The 20,491-nt window shown below is 40.7% G+C and overlaps 1 protein-coding gene across 1 annotated transcript in view; it reads right to left on the bottom strand.

The window, feature by feature from the left end:
- Positions 1-646: 646 nt before the first annotated feature.
- LOC126235950 (chromosome transmission fidelity protein 8 homolog) overlaps positions 647-20,491 on the bottom strand; it is a 40,915-nt gene continuing 21,070 nt past the window's right edge. The window contains exons 4-5 of the mRNA XM_049944920.1: positions 14,970-15,087; positions 647-1,027 (exon numbers count right to left, since the gene is read on the bottom strand). Coding sequence (XP_049800877.1) covers positions 821-1,027; positions 14,970-15,087 — 325 coding nt within the window. The 3' untranslated portion in view covers positions 647-820. The remainder of the gene's footprint in view (positions 1,028-14,969; positions 15,088-20,491) is intronic.

The raw sequence follows: 20,491 nt of genomic DNA, 5'->3' as shown, positions 1-20,491 counted from the left end.
GGAACATAAAATGACATAATTAATCAATTAAGACCATTTCCAGAAAACAGACAAATGCCCTATTGTGTACACTAAGGGTAAACCGAATGAGGTAGCACTGTCTTAAACAAAATGCCCTTGTATACGGGAGGGTGGAGGCACTTCATCCAGCCATCCTGACTACAGTTTTATATGGTTTCACTAAATTATTTCTGGCAAAGACCACGAAGGTTCCTGCGATAAGGCTATGACCTTACCTAAATCGTACTTATCATTCTAGACCTGTACATGTGAATTACTTTATTTTTCTTGTTCTTAAATTGCAATACCAAGGTATGTCCAATATCTTTGTAAACCACTACTACTGTAAATTACACTGCAGTTGTATCATTGTCATTGGCCCACATTAATCTCGAAAATTAATTTTTTATTATTGAGTACAAAATGCAGACATTAAGTAATCTGATACCTTTTTTAAGTTCTACCACCATTTACGGTGATGGTTCTGTAATCATATCACATATGTAACATATATTTACAGATGAATCTGCAACTGCGTAAGACGACATTGGCATTTTTCAACGACTGAAGTCCATAAAGATAAATAAAATTTACTTTAGAAAGTTACTGAATAAAACAAGGGATAATGATAAACATTCCATTTAATTTTTATCATGTTTATTGGAGTTTTCTTCAAAATATTTACAACATATACTATAAAAAATCTTTAGACAGTTCCATACATAAGGGTTGGATGAGCCTATTGAATAAGCTACACAATATATGGTACACATAAAATAAAATATACAGTCGACACATTTCAAACCATTCTTCGTAATGTTCAAACAGATTTATTTACTGTTGCAATAATGGGTTTTGGACGCGACTTGAAGAGAAGTTTCCTTTTTACAACAGCACGCACAAGGTACTCAGTTCTGGTGCTATCTTCTGACTTGTGCCTGACACGCTCTGCCACAATAAATGGTTTCTCCAGTGCTTGTTCCTTGCCATAAAGGATATGATGGCCAACTATTAGAACAGGAGCTCCCTGTATTAACAAAAAGCACCCTGTATTAACAAAACAAGAGTCATACAAAGCAGGCTTTCACAGCTGGTATTTAAATTCTTGGCCATTTTATTTGTATTGACTGTGTGCTAGACACAAGACCATGCCTTAGACCAGGCCTAATGCCCATTAAACTACATTAACAAGAATCAAAATCCAAAGTTTTAATCATAAACATGAGCATTCATTTTATGACAGCTGTTAAAATTACAAACCTAAAACCACAAAAGGGTACAATGATTGGAAGGATTTAGATTGTTCATTATACAAGGGCTGTTCGGAAAGTAAGGCCCAACTGGTTGCGAAATGAAAACCACAGAGAAAATGAAAAATTTTTTATTCACAACAGTTAGCCACACCCTCCAGCTACCTCTCTAAATAGTCACCACTCTGACTTAAGACATTTGATGTGGGGTTGTACAAACTTTCTAGTATCTTCGTCACAGAAAGCATCAGCCTGTGCTTTCCACCACTTCTCTACGCTGGTCTGCCTTTCGTTACTTGTGCCAAAAAGTTGTCTTCGTAGCCAGCGGTTTGTGTGAGCAGATGAACAATTAAGGGCTGTATTGTGTGTTATCAAACACTTCCCATCGAAAATGCTGCAGGAGCACCTTCTTTGCCTCTGCAGAATGCAGCTGAAAATTTTCTCGAAGAAAGAAATTTATAACATTTATGTTATGTGGGTTGCATAGCTTCAGGTGAAATCTCTGACCAGATTCACATACTTTGCAGGAGATACTGTTGTTTTAGGCATTTCTACGTGATCAGTTTTCACTCTGAACTGAAACAAGTGACGTGATGCGATGCGATCGTCAGACACACTAAAGACAATGCCACCCAAGTGGGTGCAAAGTTCCATCGGATTTTCACAGTGTTTTCCATTTCGTGCCTAATTGGACAAAGAGACTTTACATACCTCCTGGTGTTTTATTGTGTATACGGATGGTATTATATGGAAGTGAAACACATTGTTTGAAAACTAGAACAAAATAAATTTAAGCATTTGAGGTTTGGTGCTATAGAAGGACACTGAAAATTAGGTGGACTGATAAAATTAGAAATGAAGTTGTTCTCTGGAGAATTGGAGAGGAAGGGAACATGCGGAAATCATTGATCAGAAAGAAGGACAAGATGATTCTACATGTCTAAGACATCAGCAAATAACTTCCACGGTACCTGAGGGAACTGTTAAGGGTAAAAACTGCAGGGGAACGCAGAGGGTGGAATACATCCAAGAAATAACAGAACATTTCATGCAGCTCTGAGATGAAGTTGGCACATGACAGGAATTTGTGGTGGGTTGCATCAAACCAGCAAGACAAACAATGGATTAAGTTGAGTTTGTGCTTACAATGTGAGTCAAGTGGTACTTTATATAGGAAGACGTTCACATAGTTAGGGGAAAAATAGAAAACTTAACATTAGCATTCTCCTCTTGGGGAAACAAACACAAAAGAATAAGTACAGACAGAACTTCAAGCAGTCGCAAGATGCACTGTAACAGTGCTGGGATATAATTGAACAATGGAATGGATAGAATCATGACAATATTACAAAAAAGATAGATCGTTACCATGTAATGGAGAGGTTTAACTGCAGATAAGCACAACAAGTAAGCTTTCAGCCAGAACGGCCCTCATCGGAACACACACACACACACACACACACACACACACACACAGTCTGGCAACTGAGGCCAGTCTGGTGTGTGTGTGGGGGGGGGGGGGGAAGGTGGGGAGGGGGGGTTGCACGCGTGCAGGCACATGCGTATTTTGTCTCATTCCGATGAATGCAGTTTTGCCTCAAAGCTTATCTGTTTGACAGTCATTTTGTTGTGCCTGTCTGTGACGTAACACCTCTGTTATATGGTGAGCAGCAATCTATCCTTTTCACAATATTTTCATTAGTCCAGGGATATAGTTGGAATTTTGAAAAGATGTTATGCAAAATGACAGTACTCAAATATAATACTGACAGAGAAACACAAACATTGTTAATAGCACTGCTAGACTTCAGTAGAAGTGTAGGATGCTTCTCGGAGAAGTGAAAGAAATTGGTTGAGGTATGTTTGCCAGGAGGAGAAAGAGGGAGGGTGCTGAATGACAACATAGGCTGGAGCTACTATTACGTGTAGGCATGTCCAGCCTAAGTCCAGAGGGCGGGACTTCGGCTGGTCAATTTCCAATAATAAAATACCAACAGCCGTTATTTCGGTTTTATTTGTTAGGCAACCGGTTTTTGTATTACATTATGCCATTTCAGGCCTGCATACATCGAGTAACCCTCATGTTAGGAACCAATGCAGTAATGTCAACTGGTATTGTGAAGTACTGTGATGTACAAGGTCACAATATAAGAGAAAAATAATTTTCATACATACTTTGTCTCCTTGTTGCGGTTCCAGGGTTGCCACAAGTTTCCCCAAGCAAAATTCCCTGATTTCTAGACACGTCTTAACATTTCTCCCTGACAAATTTTGATACTGACTGATTAACTGAGAGGGTTTATGGAGCCTAACAGCGAGACCATCAGTCCCACAACTCCAAAGTTACTCACAGAAGAAAGAGGGTCAGCTAAAAGTGGGTGGATCCGGTCAAGGAAGTCAAATTAGAAAACAAAGTTAAAACACACAAAGTAAAAGGAACAGAAGGTTAGACCAAATCTAAAAATGGAAAAAAGAATGATCTTTCCATGAGGGAGTGGTCATGGGGTCCCAAACAGAGAAACGGTGAAGAGAGGCACCAACCACAATCACACTGCCTCTGCTCCTGGAGTAAAGTAAAACCTTATACCCAGAAATAACCACTTTCACAGAGGAAACTGAGAACATTCTATCATCCGTAAATTGTCTGCTAATACTGAAATTAAGGAAGACTATACTTAGGGGATATTCTACCAATGTGGGATATCACCAGTCTGGCTCGGCAACCATATTGTTGTTGTGGTTCATTAAACAGGACACAATGGGTGAGCCTGGTACAACCAACGCGTAGACGGCATAAAGAAGTGGACTCCTTCTGAGAAGAGGGGAAGGAAGAGCATTAAAGCGCAGCAGTCTCCTTGATAGTGCGGAGTTTATTATTGAGAGCAGTAGCGTACAAAATGTCATTACAGTTTCATGCAAAGAGAGATTAGACATAGATATGCACATCCGCAGCTGTAGTCACAAAAGGGAATGGAGCGTGAGTATCAGCTTATCTAGCCAAAACAGTCAGCCCGTACGTTCCCTGGGATACCCACGTGACTTGGGACTCAGAGAAAGATAAATGAGCAGGCAGCATGGCCAAGGAAGGAGAGTAGGTCATGGAAAGCAGAGACCAAAAGATGAGGACAGCAGGCTGCTAAATGAGTCAGTACATATTAAAAACTGTGGAGGGATGCCTGAGTAACAAAATGGAGGGCCTTGGTAACAGCTAGCAGCTCTGCTGTGAACACACTACATGATTCCAGCAATAAATGGTGTTCTAAGCCAGTAGGAGATGTGAAAGTGTATCCCACTTTATCTATCGTCTTAGAACCATCAGTGTGGAAAACAATAGCACCCTGGAACTCTGCTAGGATGGAATGTAGAAAAGGCCGAAAGACCATAGGGGCAACAGAGACCTTAGGACACTGGAATAGGTCAGTCCTAATCCGTGGTCTAAGCACCATCCCAGGGGGTGCGAGAGGAAATACACAGCACACATTTCCGTGAATGGAGATGGAGATACTGAACAGAGGGAAGTGAGATGCATTCCAATTGGCTATCCCACCCTTGGGCAATGATCAGGAGGGAGATGTCCCTTGCTTGCAAAAATAACAGGGTATGTGGGATGGTCAGGGAATCTGCGAATGGCGATTGCTTAAGAAACCAGGAGTTGGCTTCATCATATTTGTAGAGTGGAGAATCCCCACTTCTGTGAGGAGACCGTCAATGGGACTAGTGCGAAAGAAACCAACAGCCTGACGCACCCCACAATGGTGAACAGGATCAGGTACTTTCAGAGTGGAAGAAGCCACTGAGCCATAAACTTGACTTCCATAATCTAGTCTGGACAAGAGCAGAGCACTGTGAAGATTGAGACTAGTAGCATGGTCTATGCCCCAATATGTGTGGGCCAGGAAGCAGAGAGCATTAAGCTTCCGCATGCATGTAGTCTTCAAGCGGCAAATATGGGTTAGCAACGTCAACTTTTTTTAAAAAAAAAAAAAGGCCCAAGAAATGGAACTGTGCTATGACATCTATAAGGTGGTCACCTAGGTGAAGTTCTGGAATAGGGTGTACTATGAATTGATGACAAAAATTCATAACCCGCTTTTGGAGGGAGAAAATTTGAGGCCATGGAAGACAGATCCATCAGATGGCATCTAGTAGTTGGCACTTAGCAGATGCTACAGAGTGGGAGCTGCACGAGATGTAAAAATCATCGACATACAACGCTGGGGTAACATGAGGGCCAACAAAGGTTACAAGCCAATTGACGGCTATGAGGAAGAGAGTGACACTTAATACCATTCTCCTGAATCTGAGAGATGCTGAGTGAAGTACCAACTGGTACCCGGAAGAGCCGGTGGGTTAAAAAAAATCGTGAATAAAAATCGCAAGGGGGTCTCGAAAGCCCCAGTCAAGGAGGGTAACTAAAATGTGATAGTGCCAAGCCATGTCATGTGCTGACTGTTAGTAAAAGCCAGTCGGATTGCAGTTTCGAATCTGAGTAAATGGTCAGTTGGAGATAGTCATTCCCAGAAGTCACACTGATATGGGGAGAAAAGACTTCGAGATTCTAGTACCTAACATAACCGGAAGCTAACCACCCTCTCAAGCAGTTTACAAAGTACGTTCGTCAGGCTAATTGGGCAGTAGCTGTCGCGAGACATTGGGTTCTTCCTAGGCTTAAGGACAGGGATAACTATACGGTCTCGCATTGTGAGGGGGAGGTATCTGTGAGGCAAATGTGGTTAAAGACCCTCAGTATGTATTGCCACTGTGTAACGTCCGAGTGTCGGATCATCTGGTTGTCGATGGAATCTGGGCCTGGGGCCATGTCATGTGCCTTCAAGAACTCCCATTCAGTGAAGGAGTGAAGGGTTCATTACAGGGTTCAGCTTGGTAAGGGCTGAAACAGAAGGGGTGTCTGTTCAGTTTTGTGTTTCTGCCAGAGAAAAGTGGCAGGATAGGAAGAGGACGCCGATACTGTTGCAAAGTGTGTCACAAGGTGTTCTGCAAGGACCAATGGCTCAGTAGCCAGAGCACCTTGGACGATAAGCCCCTGTACAGTTGACTGTCACTGGTGGCCCAGAGGCTACAGAGCTTGGGCCAAACCTGTGATGAAGAGCCCTTATATAAGTCCCCAGGGAGGAAACATTGCACTTCCAGCATTCCTTTTTACTCTACTTAATAAGGTAACGAGCCTTAGCACAGAGATGCTTAAAAGCAAGGAGGTTGGCATGTGAAGGGCGTCGTTTAAATCGTTGCAGCGCCCGTCAGCGGTCCTTGACAGCAATTGCCACAGGACTTTTGGATAAGGGGACAGCATTGCCAGCATCATGAAGAATATTGGCACAAATACCGTGCACGACCATATCAATGCAGTTCAAGAGAGAGGTATCGAAGTGCACAGCAGACGTATATAAAGGCCGATTAGCCCTGTGCAATGCCCAATGTGCGGTCCTGTCTGCCTGGCCTGGGAAGTGGTCACTGTCACAAGGATCATCGGGGAGTGACCAATGTTGGCAAGCCAAGAGAGCAGGTGAGGAGACTATGACATCAAGAGCAGTGAAGGTTCCATGAGCAGCACTGAATTGGGTAGGGAAACTGTCACTGAGGAGAAACATGTGAGCAAAAATCTTAACATCGCCATCTTTTGCAATGATCTGTTTTTAGATGGAGAAAGCAAGTCAAATATTATATATGTTTCATTAAGACCAGAGATGTTATTTTATTTCTATAAAACGAAACACACCTGGTAACAAAAATACATATTTCATTGGAATTGCAAGACAGATTTAAAATATCTTCACTGATTTCAGAAATAACCTCAGAAAAAAGTAGGCCTCTTGAAAGAAGTGTATAAGGCACAGAAGAGTTGTGTAAACCAATGCTATAGGTGACTGCCAATAAAATGTTAGTTCTACTATGTTTGTTACTGTCAGTTATTGCCCACTGTGTTGTGTCTATTATTTTACAGGTATTGTGTGGTTTTTCCTTCATGCAATATGTGAGTACACGGTGTACAAACTGCCAGTGACTCCACTATTTTCTTTCTCTTATTAAAGTACCAAAATGTACTAGAATAAATAAAATGTCGCGGTGAGACAGTCAATTTCTGAAATCCATTGCACATGGGCTCTGGCCTGCCAAGGAGCACCACAGTCCTGAGTCCACAGATAAATCACGAAAATCTGCAGCATTACACAATACACAAACAGACCTGGCCTGCAGGCATATCGGTGAGACTAGATCCAATGGGCAGGACTTGCACATTAGTGGGAAATGATGGGCTTCAAATTCGCAGGCCCAATCAGTTAGAGATACTCACAGAAATGTCCTGCAGTTTTGGCCCGTTATGGAAGTCCACTGGTGTGGCCAGCTATTTACATGTCACAGACACCATGTTGACAAAATGAGACCGCAGTGATCAATCCATGCAACAGATAACTTGCGTGAATACTCTGAAAATCAATACTAATTATGATAGGTAACAACTCACCGTGAAGATGATCACCAAGTCGCAAACAGGCACATAGAAAAGACAATCACACTCTCACAACTAAATTTTTGGCCATAGTCTTTGTCAGAACACAAGAGCATACACAACCATTCAGACACAACTCATGCACACATGACTGCTGTGTCTGGCCACTTCATCAACAGTCTCTGATAATCAGATGCCTCTTGTCGGCCACTACTAGGCTAGCAGCAAGTAGTAGTGACAGCACTGACAAAGCTGAGGGGAGCAGCAGAAAGGGAAGAAGCAATAAGAATGAGGGAGTAGGGAAGCGGCTCACATACTCAGCTGCACCCAGCCAATAATGATGCATGATGTCTCAGTAAACAAACCATTCCATCTACTGAGACAAAAGCTAGATTTTCCCAAGTTTTTTTTTTTAATTTCCCTGACACATTTGAAATTCCCTCCCTGATTTCCAGAACTTGTGGCAAACCCTGGGTTCAGAATGGATTTATGTACTGTGGTGTAAAGCTATTCAATAAATACCCAGCCAGCACAAAGGAAGAAATTTGGAAATCAAACAAGTTCAAACGAAAATTAAAAAACATCCTTCCTTAGCCTCTCTTTTTGCCAATTATCTGAATATCTAGATCCAAAAATCTAGGAAGTTCTGTTAGCTACATGATACAGCAGAATCTCTATAGTATGTCGTTCTTTTCAGCATTTTCCTGCATTCTCCCTCATCGCTTAACATGCTCAAATTTGGTGGTATCAGTACTGTTTGACCACAGCAACTTTTGCCGCCGTGAGTTCTGTAAGTGGTGGGAGTAGGATGTTTGGAGCCAAAGGGGGTGAGGACACTTGAGGAGAGAGATTCCTGTTTAGTACAGGTAATTTTGCCACATCGTACAGATAATTTGCTATGGTAGAAATGACCTGTAGAAATAGCTCATATGGCCTGAAAGACTCTTGGACATGCAGCCGGATTGGTCGATCATCCTAGGACAAATTTTCGACAGTATAAAATGTCATCATCATCATCATCAAGTTATTCCTGTTCACTGACTTCCTGGGCCAGTGGGTGCAGTATATATACCAATTTGTCTCCTCCCTCCACTGACCCTACTAAGTTGAAACCCATTATTCTTGTTGATGAGGTTCTCATGTAGCCACATTTCGACAACATGCTTGTACACAGTTCCAATAGTGGGATGTGTTTTGCAGAATTTTTGTGTCTTCGTATTTCATTTTGTGGTTAGTTTCAAGGCAATGTTCAGCAATTGCTGATTTTGTGGGCTGTACTGGAGGTCGGCGTGCCACTTGTGTTCCTGCGCACCTTGATTCAACTGTGCAAATACTTTGTCCGATATATGCTTTCCTACACTCGCATGGTATGTAATAAGCTCCAGATTTCTGCAGTCCCATATAAACTTTTACTGTCGCCATATAGTCTTTTACTGCCCCAAAATGGGATTTGGTCTTTCAACATCTCTACTCAGATCTAGTTAATTAATCTTTGCTAGTTCCAGCAGCCTACACATGTGAAAGACAATGACTGTGGGAAGGACGCAAAGAAAAAGTTATGAGAGCTACCAATGAAATCTTGCATTTAAACGTATGATGAGAAAGAAAAATAATAATCTGAAGAAAGAAGCCAAATGCAAGACAATCACCCTTTTATTAGTTTGAAAATCAATTATGACTCGTAAAAAACTTTTTAAGTATAGAATTGGTGGCAGAAAGCAACTGTTCACACTGTGTAATGCAACAAACAACAGTTTTGATTAATTTGTTTCTACTGTCTCACCGCTTTAACATTACATGTTGTTGTTGTTGTTGTTGTTGTCTTCAGTCCTGAGACTGGCCTGATGCAGCTCTCCATGCTACTCTATCCTGTGCAAGCTTCTTCATCTCCCAGTATCTACTGCAACCTACATCCTTCTGAATCTGCCTAGTGTATTCCTCTCTTGGTCTCCCTCTATGATTTTTACCCTCCACGCTGCCCTCCAATACTAAATTGGTGATCCCTTGGTGCCTCAGAACATGTCCTACCAACCGATGCACATGATCTGTTGTTGAAAAACAACAACAACTAAAAAAAGGACGCAAAACTGAAACATAACAACTGTCATTAAACCAGAACATACCTATGTTTGAGAACCATTAATTCTGTACAGGAAAGCAGATACCAAACATTTTGTATAAAAAAAGAAAAAATTTAAGAAAAATCCTAGGGCAAAAATGCAGAGATGATCGGATTAAGAAGCAACCTATAACATCACACAGTGCAGAAACATTTGCAGTGACATTAGAAAATGCCAATTAAACCTCGGGTAAGCGTGTTAGTGTATTTTATACACCAGTCACCTTTTGCACTTTATTGGAAAAATGCCAAGTCTTGAGCCATCTCACTGGTGATACCTTTCTAGTCACTGTTCAACTTCTGTTTAGTTGTGTCAGAGCGATTGCAGCATCAACAAGATGAAAAACAATAATAAGTTATTCGTGGAACTGCATCTACGGTGTAACGTATACACCACGCACCTGGTCATGTAAGTACTATTTCAAATTAACGTTGTCTCTTGTACGTTTACACAAAAAATTGCACTAAAAGTGGTATACTTTAGAGAAATCCATTATTATATTTGATAGGTACACACAGAAGAATGAATACCCCCCCCCACACACACACACACACACACAAAGTACCTACATGGTGCTAGCTGGAGTAACATCGCCAATACTATTTTTTTGCCAGGTGGACTGTGTGTGGTGTGTAGAGGGAGAGGGAGGTGGGAGACAGGGAGAAGCACTGAGGTTGGCTAGTGGCTCGGATGGACACAGTCGGTTTGCCGGCTAGTAATGAAGGAGGGCCGGGTAGCAGGTATACGGGCTGGCATGACTGTATCAACTGGTGCGAAACACCACAAGCTGAAGGCAATGTGGGGACATGAATTGGAAGAGTGCGATAGAATGCAGGAAGTGGAAGTGTTGGGTTGAGGGTGAGGGGGCAGTGGATTATGTGAGATTAATGCCAGAGCGATTATAGGAGCAGAAAATGTGCTGTAAGGGCAACTCTCATCTGCATAGTTCACATAAGCTGGTGATGAAAGGAATGATCCCGATGGCATGGGTTGTGAAGCAGCCATTGAAATTTAGCATGCTGCTGCACATTGTGCCACTGGATAGTCAACTTTGTTCTTGACAACTGTTTGGCTGCAGGCCATTCATCCTAGTGGACAGCTGCTTGATAGTCATACGAACATAAAAAGCTGTGCACTTTTGCAGCAGAGTTGATATATAACATGGCTACTTTCACAAGTTGCTCGGCCTCTGATGGGATAGGATAAGCCTGTGAGAGGACTAGAGTACGAGGTCCCGCGTGCATGGATTGAGACCTTGGTCTGCCACAGGTATATGATACCAGTGGCAAAGAGTTGGGATGGCAGTGGCAAAGTGATGAACTAAGATGTTCTGTAGGTTGGCTGGGCAATGGAACTCAATTTTAGGACTGGTGGGAAGGTTCTTGGGTGGGAAGTCCATTTTAAGGCAGGATGAAAGATAAAGCCCTGGAAAAGAAAATGGTTCAGTTGCTCCAGTCCAGGGACATACTGGGTGACGAGGGACTGGCCTTCCGCATACTGGGGAAGGGAGTTGTCACTGCAGAGGTGCGGATGTGGTGTCCATGGGTGGCTATGCTATATGGGAGGGATTTTTTTGATGTGGAAGGAATGGCAGCTGTCAAAATGCAGGTACTGCTGGTGGTTAGTAGGTTTAATGTGCAGAGAGGTGAGGACAGAGCTGTCAGAGAGGTGGAGATCAATGTCCAGAAAGGTCACGTGTTGAGTAGAGGAGACCCAGGTGAATCAGATGGGAGAAAGGTATTGAGATTCTGAAGGAATGCAGATAGGAGTCCAGATCATGAAGCCGATATGAATGAACCTTAACCTTTTGCAAAATGTAAGTTGGTGGCAGTAGGGTTATTCTACAACCAGCTTTAGATGCCAGATCTCTAAAAGAACATTGCCTTCCCTACAAGGATTCACATTTGAATTCATGAAGCACCTCCGTAACACTTGTGTTGATTGAACATGCCAGGAACAAATCTAGCAGCCCACCTCTGAGTTACTTCTATGTCTTCTTTTAATCCAACTTGGTGGGGATCCCTACCGCTTGCGCAGTAGGCAAGAATGGATCGCACTTATGTTCTAAATGTGGTCTCCTTCACATGTGAACCACACTTTCCTAAAACTCTCACATTAAATCAGAGTTGAGCATTCGCCTTCCTCACGACAATCCTTACATGCTCTTCACATTTCATATCACTTTACAGAGTTACGCCTAGATCTTAAATCGACCTGACCGCATCATGTGGCACTCTAATACTGCTGTTTTCAAGAATCATGAGATTTTTTTTCCACAACTCATGCTACGGTCACTCAGTGACATCACCACAGCATCATCAGCAAACAGCTGCAGACTGCTGCTCACCCTGTCTGTCTGATCATTTACGTATACAGAGAATAATAATGGTCCTATTACATAATTTCGCAGTAGCACTCTTGACGATACCCTTATCTCTGAAGAACAACTGCCATCGAGGACAATGTACTAGGTCCTTTGTGCTATTCACATATCTGGGCACTTATTTGGTACAATCTTGCTTTTGTTAGAAATCTGCAGTGGAGCATGGTGTCAAATGCTTCTTGGCAATATAGGAAAATGGAATCTGCCTGCAATTCTGACTTGTTCCATTTCCACATGCAACAACACACAATAGGACTTCTGGGATCAACAAAAATCAAATCAATTTAAATAATGCAAGAGAGGTGGAAAAGGAGGTTCTCCACATGTTATTCATGGTTTCACTGCATGCTACAAGAGAGCTTTAAACTTCCGTTGCCACAGCTTTGAAAATAGTTTTTAATATAGTAAGCAGTGCTAATAGTAGTATTGACAGACTGTCCTGCTACTTGGCCTGGTTGGTTAGATTAGACTGGAATAGGTAATTAGGTTGTGAGCTGGCACAAATTATGAGTGTGATACCAGTTTTCATGCAAGTACTGAACAGTTAAGAAGATATCCTGAAGACAGGCCATGAACAAAAGTTACACATCTTTAACATTACTTTACACTATAATGCTGATTGTTTCTCATTTACTATAAAACAATGTTTAATGTAACCTTGAACAGTCTGTGAACTTTGGGCATCACAACCAATATTCTTTCGAATACATTGAGCATTTCACACTTTTTCTCATCTGAGGATTTGGCATAATTACTTTTAACTGATTGCTATGAAATATGTTGTCTGCTTGTTGTTCCCTTATTAGATATTTACAGTCAAGTGTTCATTTACCTCCAAGTCCTCCCATCAAACTTCATAATGAGTGCAGCCAACATTGCTCCACAAACACACCTACCAGTCTTTGTATTTTATTTATGTAAATACATAAACTGGACATGCAACAAAAGAAGCAGTGTGTCTCAACACTACCAGTGACAAACTGGTTGTTGACATCAAGAAATGCTATTGCGATTACGTCAATAAGTGAATAAAAGAAACAGATACCTTTAAATAGACTGGGAGCTTCTGATAATTCAAATAAAGTTTTCAAAAGTGATTTACAGTGTCTCTCATTGAAAAATATACAAATGTGTATCACCTGGAGAGAAAAGAATACAGGTGCACGAAACAGAATGACACAATGGAAGATGTGTAGATGACAGTGGAAAATATTTACGAGCAATGTGGACGCCTATATCAGAAGACCATTACGCATGAAGAAATCTGAAAGGCATTCTTATTCAGCAGAGGGTTTCAAACAGCTTATACTGCAGCTCACAATAGTCTCAATGGTGTATCTTTCAACAGAATATATGTGATTTGATGCCAATTACAATTCCTGAATTTTATTAAACAGAGGGCGACTATATTCTAAAAGTAGTGCTATTTAAGGCTCTAAACGTTAACTTAAGGATTATATTGGGTAGAGAGGACCAATCTGACACACAAAAATGAACATACTTCACAACTATAATGATTAATACTAGATTAGCAATAATGATGATAGTAATTTCATAAAAGCTTCTCTACAGAGAAAGCAATATATGATCTGAGCAACGCACTTCTGGTAGAACAAACCAACAAAAATTTCACTGTTGACATTTTTTCTGATCTTGTCAAGGTCTTCAACTGTGTACTATAAGATTCTATTGGGGGAAACCAAAACTGTTTTGTATTAAAGTATTCCTCTTGCTTAACAACAAAAAACAGAGGGTTGAATAGAAGTAGATTCAGAGTGGGGAAAATTTAAATATTGTGTATCATATGGTTCGGTGTTTCCCCACTATCATTTTTGACTTACATGACTGATTTGCCAATCCACGGGGGGCGGGGGGAATTGTTAAGGAACCGATGTGCAAAAGACTTGTAAAGGGTCCAGACATACTCAAGAGAATAATGGAATAAGCTTACAAATGATTGACACCAAACAGCTTAGCCCTTAAACTTAAATGTCTATATTATGCAATTCCAAACATGTCAAAATGACTTACAGGGTAGAGAGAAATATGCACATACTAGCTGAGGCTCAAAATGTGAACTTTTCAGGCTTCCAAGTGGATAATAAACTACAACGGCGCCAGCATACAGATACATTGGCCAAAAAGTTCAGTTCTGCCTGGTTTACACTCAGAAAACTTTCACGATGTGTTGACTTGCAAACAGGATTGCCGGCATAATTTCACCCAATACTGCCCTATAGCATAATATTCTGTAGCAATGCAGTTATTCCAAAGAAACAGTAAGAATATTGTGTAAAATTTATAATCAAACCCTTGCAGAAGTTGGTTTGGATACCCAAAGTGTCTTACATGACAATACAATTTCTCCCAAGTGGAATTTGTTGTTAACAGTGAACGGGAACCTGGAATGAACTGTGAAATCCATAACGACAATGGTAGAACCAAAAATAATTATATATAAACTATGCATTCCTATCTAAGTTTCAGAGTAGTTTTGGGGTCTGGTGCTAAAGTCTGTAAGTCTTGCTGGGAGATATCTGGCAGGAAACTAGTACCCCATTAGCCACCTCTACATGAGAGGCTGTTCATAAAACCAAAGAGGATAAATCTTTTATAAAAATGTGTGTCGCTTTGAGGATGAAATGTAAATTAAAAGCTAAAGAGCTAAGCGGCTGACAATGACACAAAGAAGCATGTTTACTGTTATTACATAACAATAGTAAATTGATTAACCCTGTTACATTCACCTTTTCTGTGTAATGCAAGTCTCCAATCAACTGGGAGTGTAGAGTGTCATTTGATCTGTTCCGAAGGTCTCCTTGTAACTCAATAATGGCCCATTCACCCAGTTTACTGCCATCAGCGCTGAAAAGGAAAAATACGTTTTGTGAATATAAAAAATGTCAAAGTTGATTACATTCACACACTCCTAATAGCTCATATGATTACAAGATCAATAATAAATTATTACAAGTAAAGACCATCTGCCCATTCAAATTCCAAAATCAATAGTGGCAAAATTTCTGCTCCAGAACATGTAGTGTGCAAACATACTTGGAATAAAAGCAGCAATAGAAAGGTCAGTTTGAACATTACTGTACTTTACAAGGCTTATGTTTCTTGTAGGCAGTCTGTCCTTGCCATTCTTTGACCTTGACGTGACTTATCAACCCGGATCTAAGTGGACTTATAATTCAACATGTAATCAAAATAACAGTAAAACTTGGCACTTTCCACTGTGAAGTAAGCCCTATTACTGGAGGAGAAGGTAATGAAAGTAGCAAGAAACGTCCCAAAGGTACCATCAGAGCAAAGCTAAATAATGTAATTACTATAAAAAAGCTGAATGCTGAGATACTGTATGTATCGGGTCATGTATGCTTATGTACAAATCGCACAATTTTACTTGGCCCCTCTCTGATGGGTGCATTTCAGCTGACTTTGTGCCACTCTGGAATGTTTGTGCTCATTGCCAACCTTAGCTATGTAACAGTACTGCATGCTGTAGCAGTAAATGGGCATTGGGAATCTAGTGTTGATTCATGAGTGGTATTGTAAGCATTAACTGACAATATTATTTGTAAAAATAATCAAGGAGTCTTTCTAGTGACTCGCTATCAACTTCTATATAACTTCTGAGGCGCATTAATAAATTATGTGTTCTTTCTTCTAAGAGCTATAAGCTGGCTGCTCTGGGAGGAGGAGGTGGGGCTTGTCCTAACAGCTAATGTTCTATGAGCCAATCACAAGCTTCTGCTTCCAGTACCCTCTGCTCATGGGCCAAGTTAAAGTGTGTGATCCGCCAATTATCATTTTGAAGGAAATTTTTAGAAGCCACAGAACTGACAAGATGTCTTACAATACACCCATAATACTGATTAAGATTACCAAAAGGAAAACAAAAAGGATGCACGCAAAAATTGTAATTGTAAGACAATAGCTGCCCAAGGACTAAGGCAGCATTGCACCACACTGTGGCCCATATGAGTCAAAAGAACCAACTGATTGACCACCATGTCGTGTTGCATGACATTTCGCAGATGCGGTAAGCATACCAATCTCCCAGCTGTTGCTGGTTTGGAGACCTTGCAGCCACCACGTTTCATTTAAATAGCTCCTCAGTTCAAAGTTGACATCACAAAGTCAAGTGCACCCATACCAGTCCTCCCACCAAGGAAAAATTCCTGACACTATTGGGAATCAAACCCCGACCCTCCGCATTGCAACCAGATATGGTGATCACTGAGGGGCAGACTGTCTCATACACAGCCAGATTAAATTCTAGCAGTGGCTGAATTTTTCCATCAGCAGAACCCAGTAGTAGGGGGAGACAATGTGGTAAAATTCAACTTCTGAACACCGCAACTAATTTCTTAGAAAATGTTGGGTGAAACATCAAACAATATTTTTAGTCATATAAATGTTTAACTTCGTCAGGTTACCTTCTGTTAGGAAAGTGGGTGCACATGACGACAGTGATATGATTTATAAATTATGGAGTGCTACAATCAGTCGTCTTATGCAGATTTCAGCTAGTGCCTAGCCATTATTAATGCACTATTTTCTAGTCTCAACATGTCCGTTCCTTGTTGTTCGGGCATCAGTCACAGTTCTTTGAAAGAAAATAGTGCAGTGATAATGGCTAGGCACTAGCCGAAATCTGGATTTAGTCGCGGGGGTGGGGAAAGACAACTGATTGCTGCGCTCTATAATTTATGAATGTTTAAAATGGCTGTGCACAGTGTGGCAAACAGATCACAGAAAAGAAAAATCTAGCACAAAAAAACCATACATTTTAATGCTGTGTAAGAATGAAAACAATGGCTGAGATGCTTGAGGAAAGCATATATAATACCCTCACCAATGTTACAAATAGATATACAGTGTGTAAAATGTATCTAGTAAATATTCTTGTGTCTCAATAGTTAGTCTGTTTAAGCAGAAACACAAGTACACTTGTAACAGACATACTGATTAACAATGTGTTCTGACACTAGAAAACAGCCTGTGCCTCTATGCAGATATTTATCTACTATATTGACACATGAACTCTTACACTAGGCAATGCCAAACAAATAGTCTCCAATTCCTGAAAATAAAAGGAAAGAAAAAGGATTATTAAATCTATTTTGGAGTTTTTTAAGAACTGGGAACAGTGTGTTTCTGCATTGGTATTAATATTGAGATCTAGAAAATTTATGGACTTGTCATGAATCTCTATTGTGAACGTAACTGTGAGTGTTTCTTCTGTAAAAGCTGTAATCTCCCTTGGTTATCCCAGTCTCAAAGACATTTGCAGCCTAACAGTCCCATTGTTCCTCTCCCACAAACAGCACAGTTCAGTCAAGGGGAAGGGGAAACAGGCATGAAGGTGTAAGAGGAAAAGTCGAGGCAGCAGGAAGAGAAAAGAACAGTAGGGGCGTGGAGGGAAACGGTGAGGACACATTTGGGCACCAGCACCACTACCAACCCTTCTTGATCCCCATACCATTCCATGATCACAATACAATGGAACACTAGGGGGGGAAAAGACAAGGAAAGGGGAAACAACATGGCAGAAAAGACCAGACAAGCCATAAGGAAGAAGGGGGGATAACATGGCTGGTGTGGAGGTAACACCAAGGCCTTCACAACCATCAATGCTAACTGAGGGACTCCAATTCCAGAGGGAAATTCAAGGACATAAACCTGGGAGGAACATTGGCCACTGCTATACAAATAGTCTCCAATCACTGAAATGCAATGATCGTCCACTAATAACTGTACAAGGAAGGTGGGAGGGCACATTTAGTGTGCAGGGCCAAAATGTGGGGGCAGTCCAGCACAATATGCATCACCATGAGGGGGAACTTGGCAACCACAAACCGGGGGCAGCTCATTGTGGAGTAAAAATCCCCGTGTCAACCTAGTACAGTTGATACAAATATGGTAGAGGATTAGATGGCAAACTCCTGCCAGGAGAGGTGGAAGGAAGAATGCTACATGGTGAGGGTCTCTTTGATTGTGTGAAGTTTACTAGATGGGGGAAAAGGGGGGGGGGGGGGTTAGTCCCCAAGAGTCAGCCTAAAAGGGATCTGACGTAAAGCTGCAAATCTGCCCCTGGAGGAATCACGGAGAACGTAGAAGTGGTGGTGGGAGGAGGGTACATCTAGATAAATAACGTGCAAGGCCAGGGATTTCCTCAAGAAATTTAAAATTTAGCCCCTCATGACCTCTGAAGTTGAATTTTTTTTTGGCACTCAAGTGTTCAAGTGATGAAGCAGTATTCAATAATGTAAAATGATGCAAGTTTTAAGTATTTTCCATATCATGGTGTGTCATATTTGTTCCCACACAAGAAGAAAATTTGGAAACAGATCACCATAAAATTTATTGGCACCCTTAAAATCTGCAACCATGTCCTGACTTGAGATCTTACATACGAGACAAAACTTATGCTAAGAGGAACCCACACTATATTAGAAGGAATTTTGGCACCTTTTACAGGTGAAGACTGACACACAAACCTGAGATCTACGAATGCTGTCATTTATTTTTAAGTACCAATTCATAAATCATAGCCAAATATATTATCTACATTTATTGTAAGTAAACTCTTTTTGAGTTTGCTAACAAATATATTTCAGGAAGTTTTAGGGAACTAGTAATTTTTATTACAGGTTTTTGTGTTGCTTTAACACAGGGTGTATACGTGGACAAGGAAAAAAAATTCCTGGATTTTTCCCGGATTTCCCGGTTAAAAATATACTTTCTCCCAGATGAAAACACACTTTTTCCATGTAATTAAGTGACAGTATATTTTCCCCTCAGAACTGTAAAACTTATCAATCCTTTGAATGGATATGTTTTTATACACGGGCGTAGAATTTCCCGGCACTTTAGAAAACAAAACTTAGGGAAGAAAACTCCTTTTGGAAAGATTTTTGATGTGCAGCAACATGTATGCTGCATATTTTCGTATTGCGAAAGTATAAATTCGAATTCCACTAAACACTGCATGTTACTTTCCGAACCATTGTAACGAAGATTGTGATGTGCTTTTGTAAGACAGTCATAGCTCTTGTCACACGATCCCGCCAGCCGCTGACAGCGGATATTCAGACCACAGGACACGTGATGTAGTAAGCCAATACCAACATCACTTAAGTAGCGTGGATACACAAACAGGAAAAGTTAACGTTTTAAATTAATATACATAGTGTTGCTACAAGAAAAGCAAAGGTTTCACATATAATATTGGCCTCTAATGTTAATAAGCTTCAAGAGAAGCTAATCTTTCACATATAATGTTGATATTTTTTGAGCATGTTACGCTTTAAGATATATCATTGCACAAATGTGCCAGTACAATTTTTAGACGAGTCCAGTGATTTGTCCTCAAAGTTTTCCACAAATAAATTAGCTACCGCAGAGGACAGAGAGCTTCCCATTGCACTACATCAATTTGCTCATAATAACAACATGAATGTCTGATCTTCTGGGCTCGAAATACTTCCAAATGGCTCGTCATCAAACACTCTGTGGTTTAAGAAATTTATCATACATTCTCGCACATAGTTCAACTTGCGTAAAAGGAAATTTACTTTGAAAGTAATGTTTTCAAACCACCATTGGCAATATTTTCCCGCGACCTGTTAGAAATAGGTTCCTTTCAGTAGTCGTCCGAGAGGGCCAGGTAACGCGCCACTGTGCTTTGGCAGCTGCTATGACGCAGGAAGCCTGTATGTTCGTGTGTGTAAAACAGTAGAAGATCTTCCATTATGTCAAAAAAGAAGAAATCAGAGGACACTGCAAGATCATCGGATTTTCGTGAACCAAACTAAAATGGCACATTTAAAGTGCATACTTAAAGAGCATTTTCATATGTCCAGATTCCCAATGAAGTACGCCTCGGCCTGATATTAAGCTTTTCAGTGTGGGTTTCGGGATGTAAATTTTCTTGGAGTACCAGTACTGTATTAACTCATTTTTGATTCTTTACTATGGCATAATGCCATACACGCTAGAAGATGAAAACGTGCACTTGAAATGTAGCGAGCAGTTGAAGTTAGCCAATAGTGTGGAACTAAACACTTTGTTTCAAACACATTGACTGCCTCAGGGTAAAAGATTAATAAAAATCAAATTTCTTTAGCAAACCGACAAAAATAACTTCATTGTTGTACAAGGTGATTAATGCATGCCTGTCAGAAAAGAGGAAATAAAATAAAATCTGGAAACTAATAACATATATTAGCGTTCTGTAAATATGTGAATGTATTTTCATTCA

The sequence above is a fragment of the Schistocerca nitens genome, chromosome 2 (assembly GCF_023898315.1).
Source record: "Schistocerca nitens isolate TAMUIC-IGC-003100 chromosome 2, iqSchNite1.1, whole genome shotgun sequence".
In the NCBI taxonomy this organism is placed as follows: Eukaryota; Metazoa; Arthropoda; class Insecta; order Orthoptera; family Acrididae; genus Schistocerca; species Schistocerca nitens.
The sequence above is the reverse complement of the archived record's forward strand: the minus strand, read 5'-3'. Positions and strand labels throughout refer to the sequence as shown.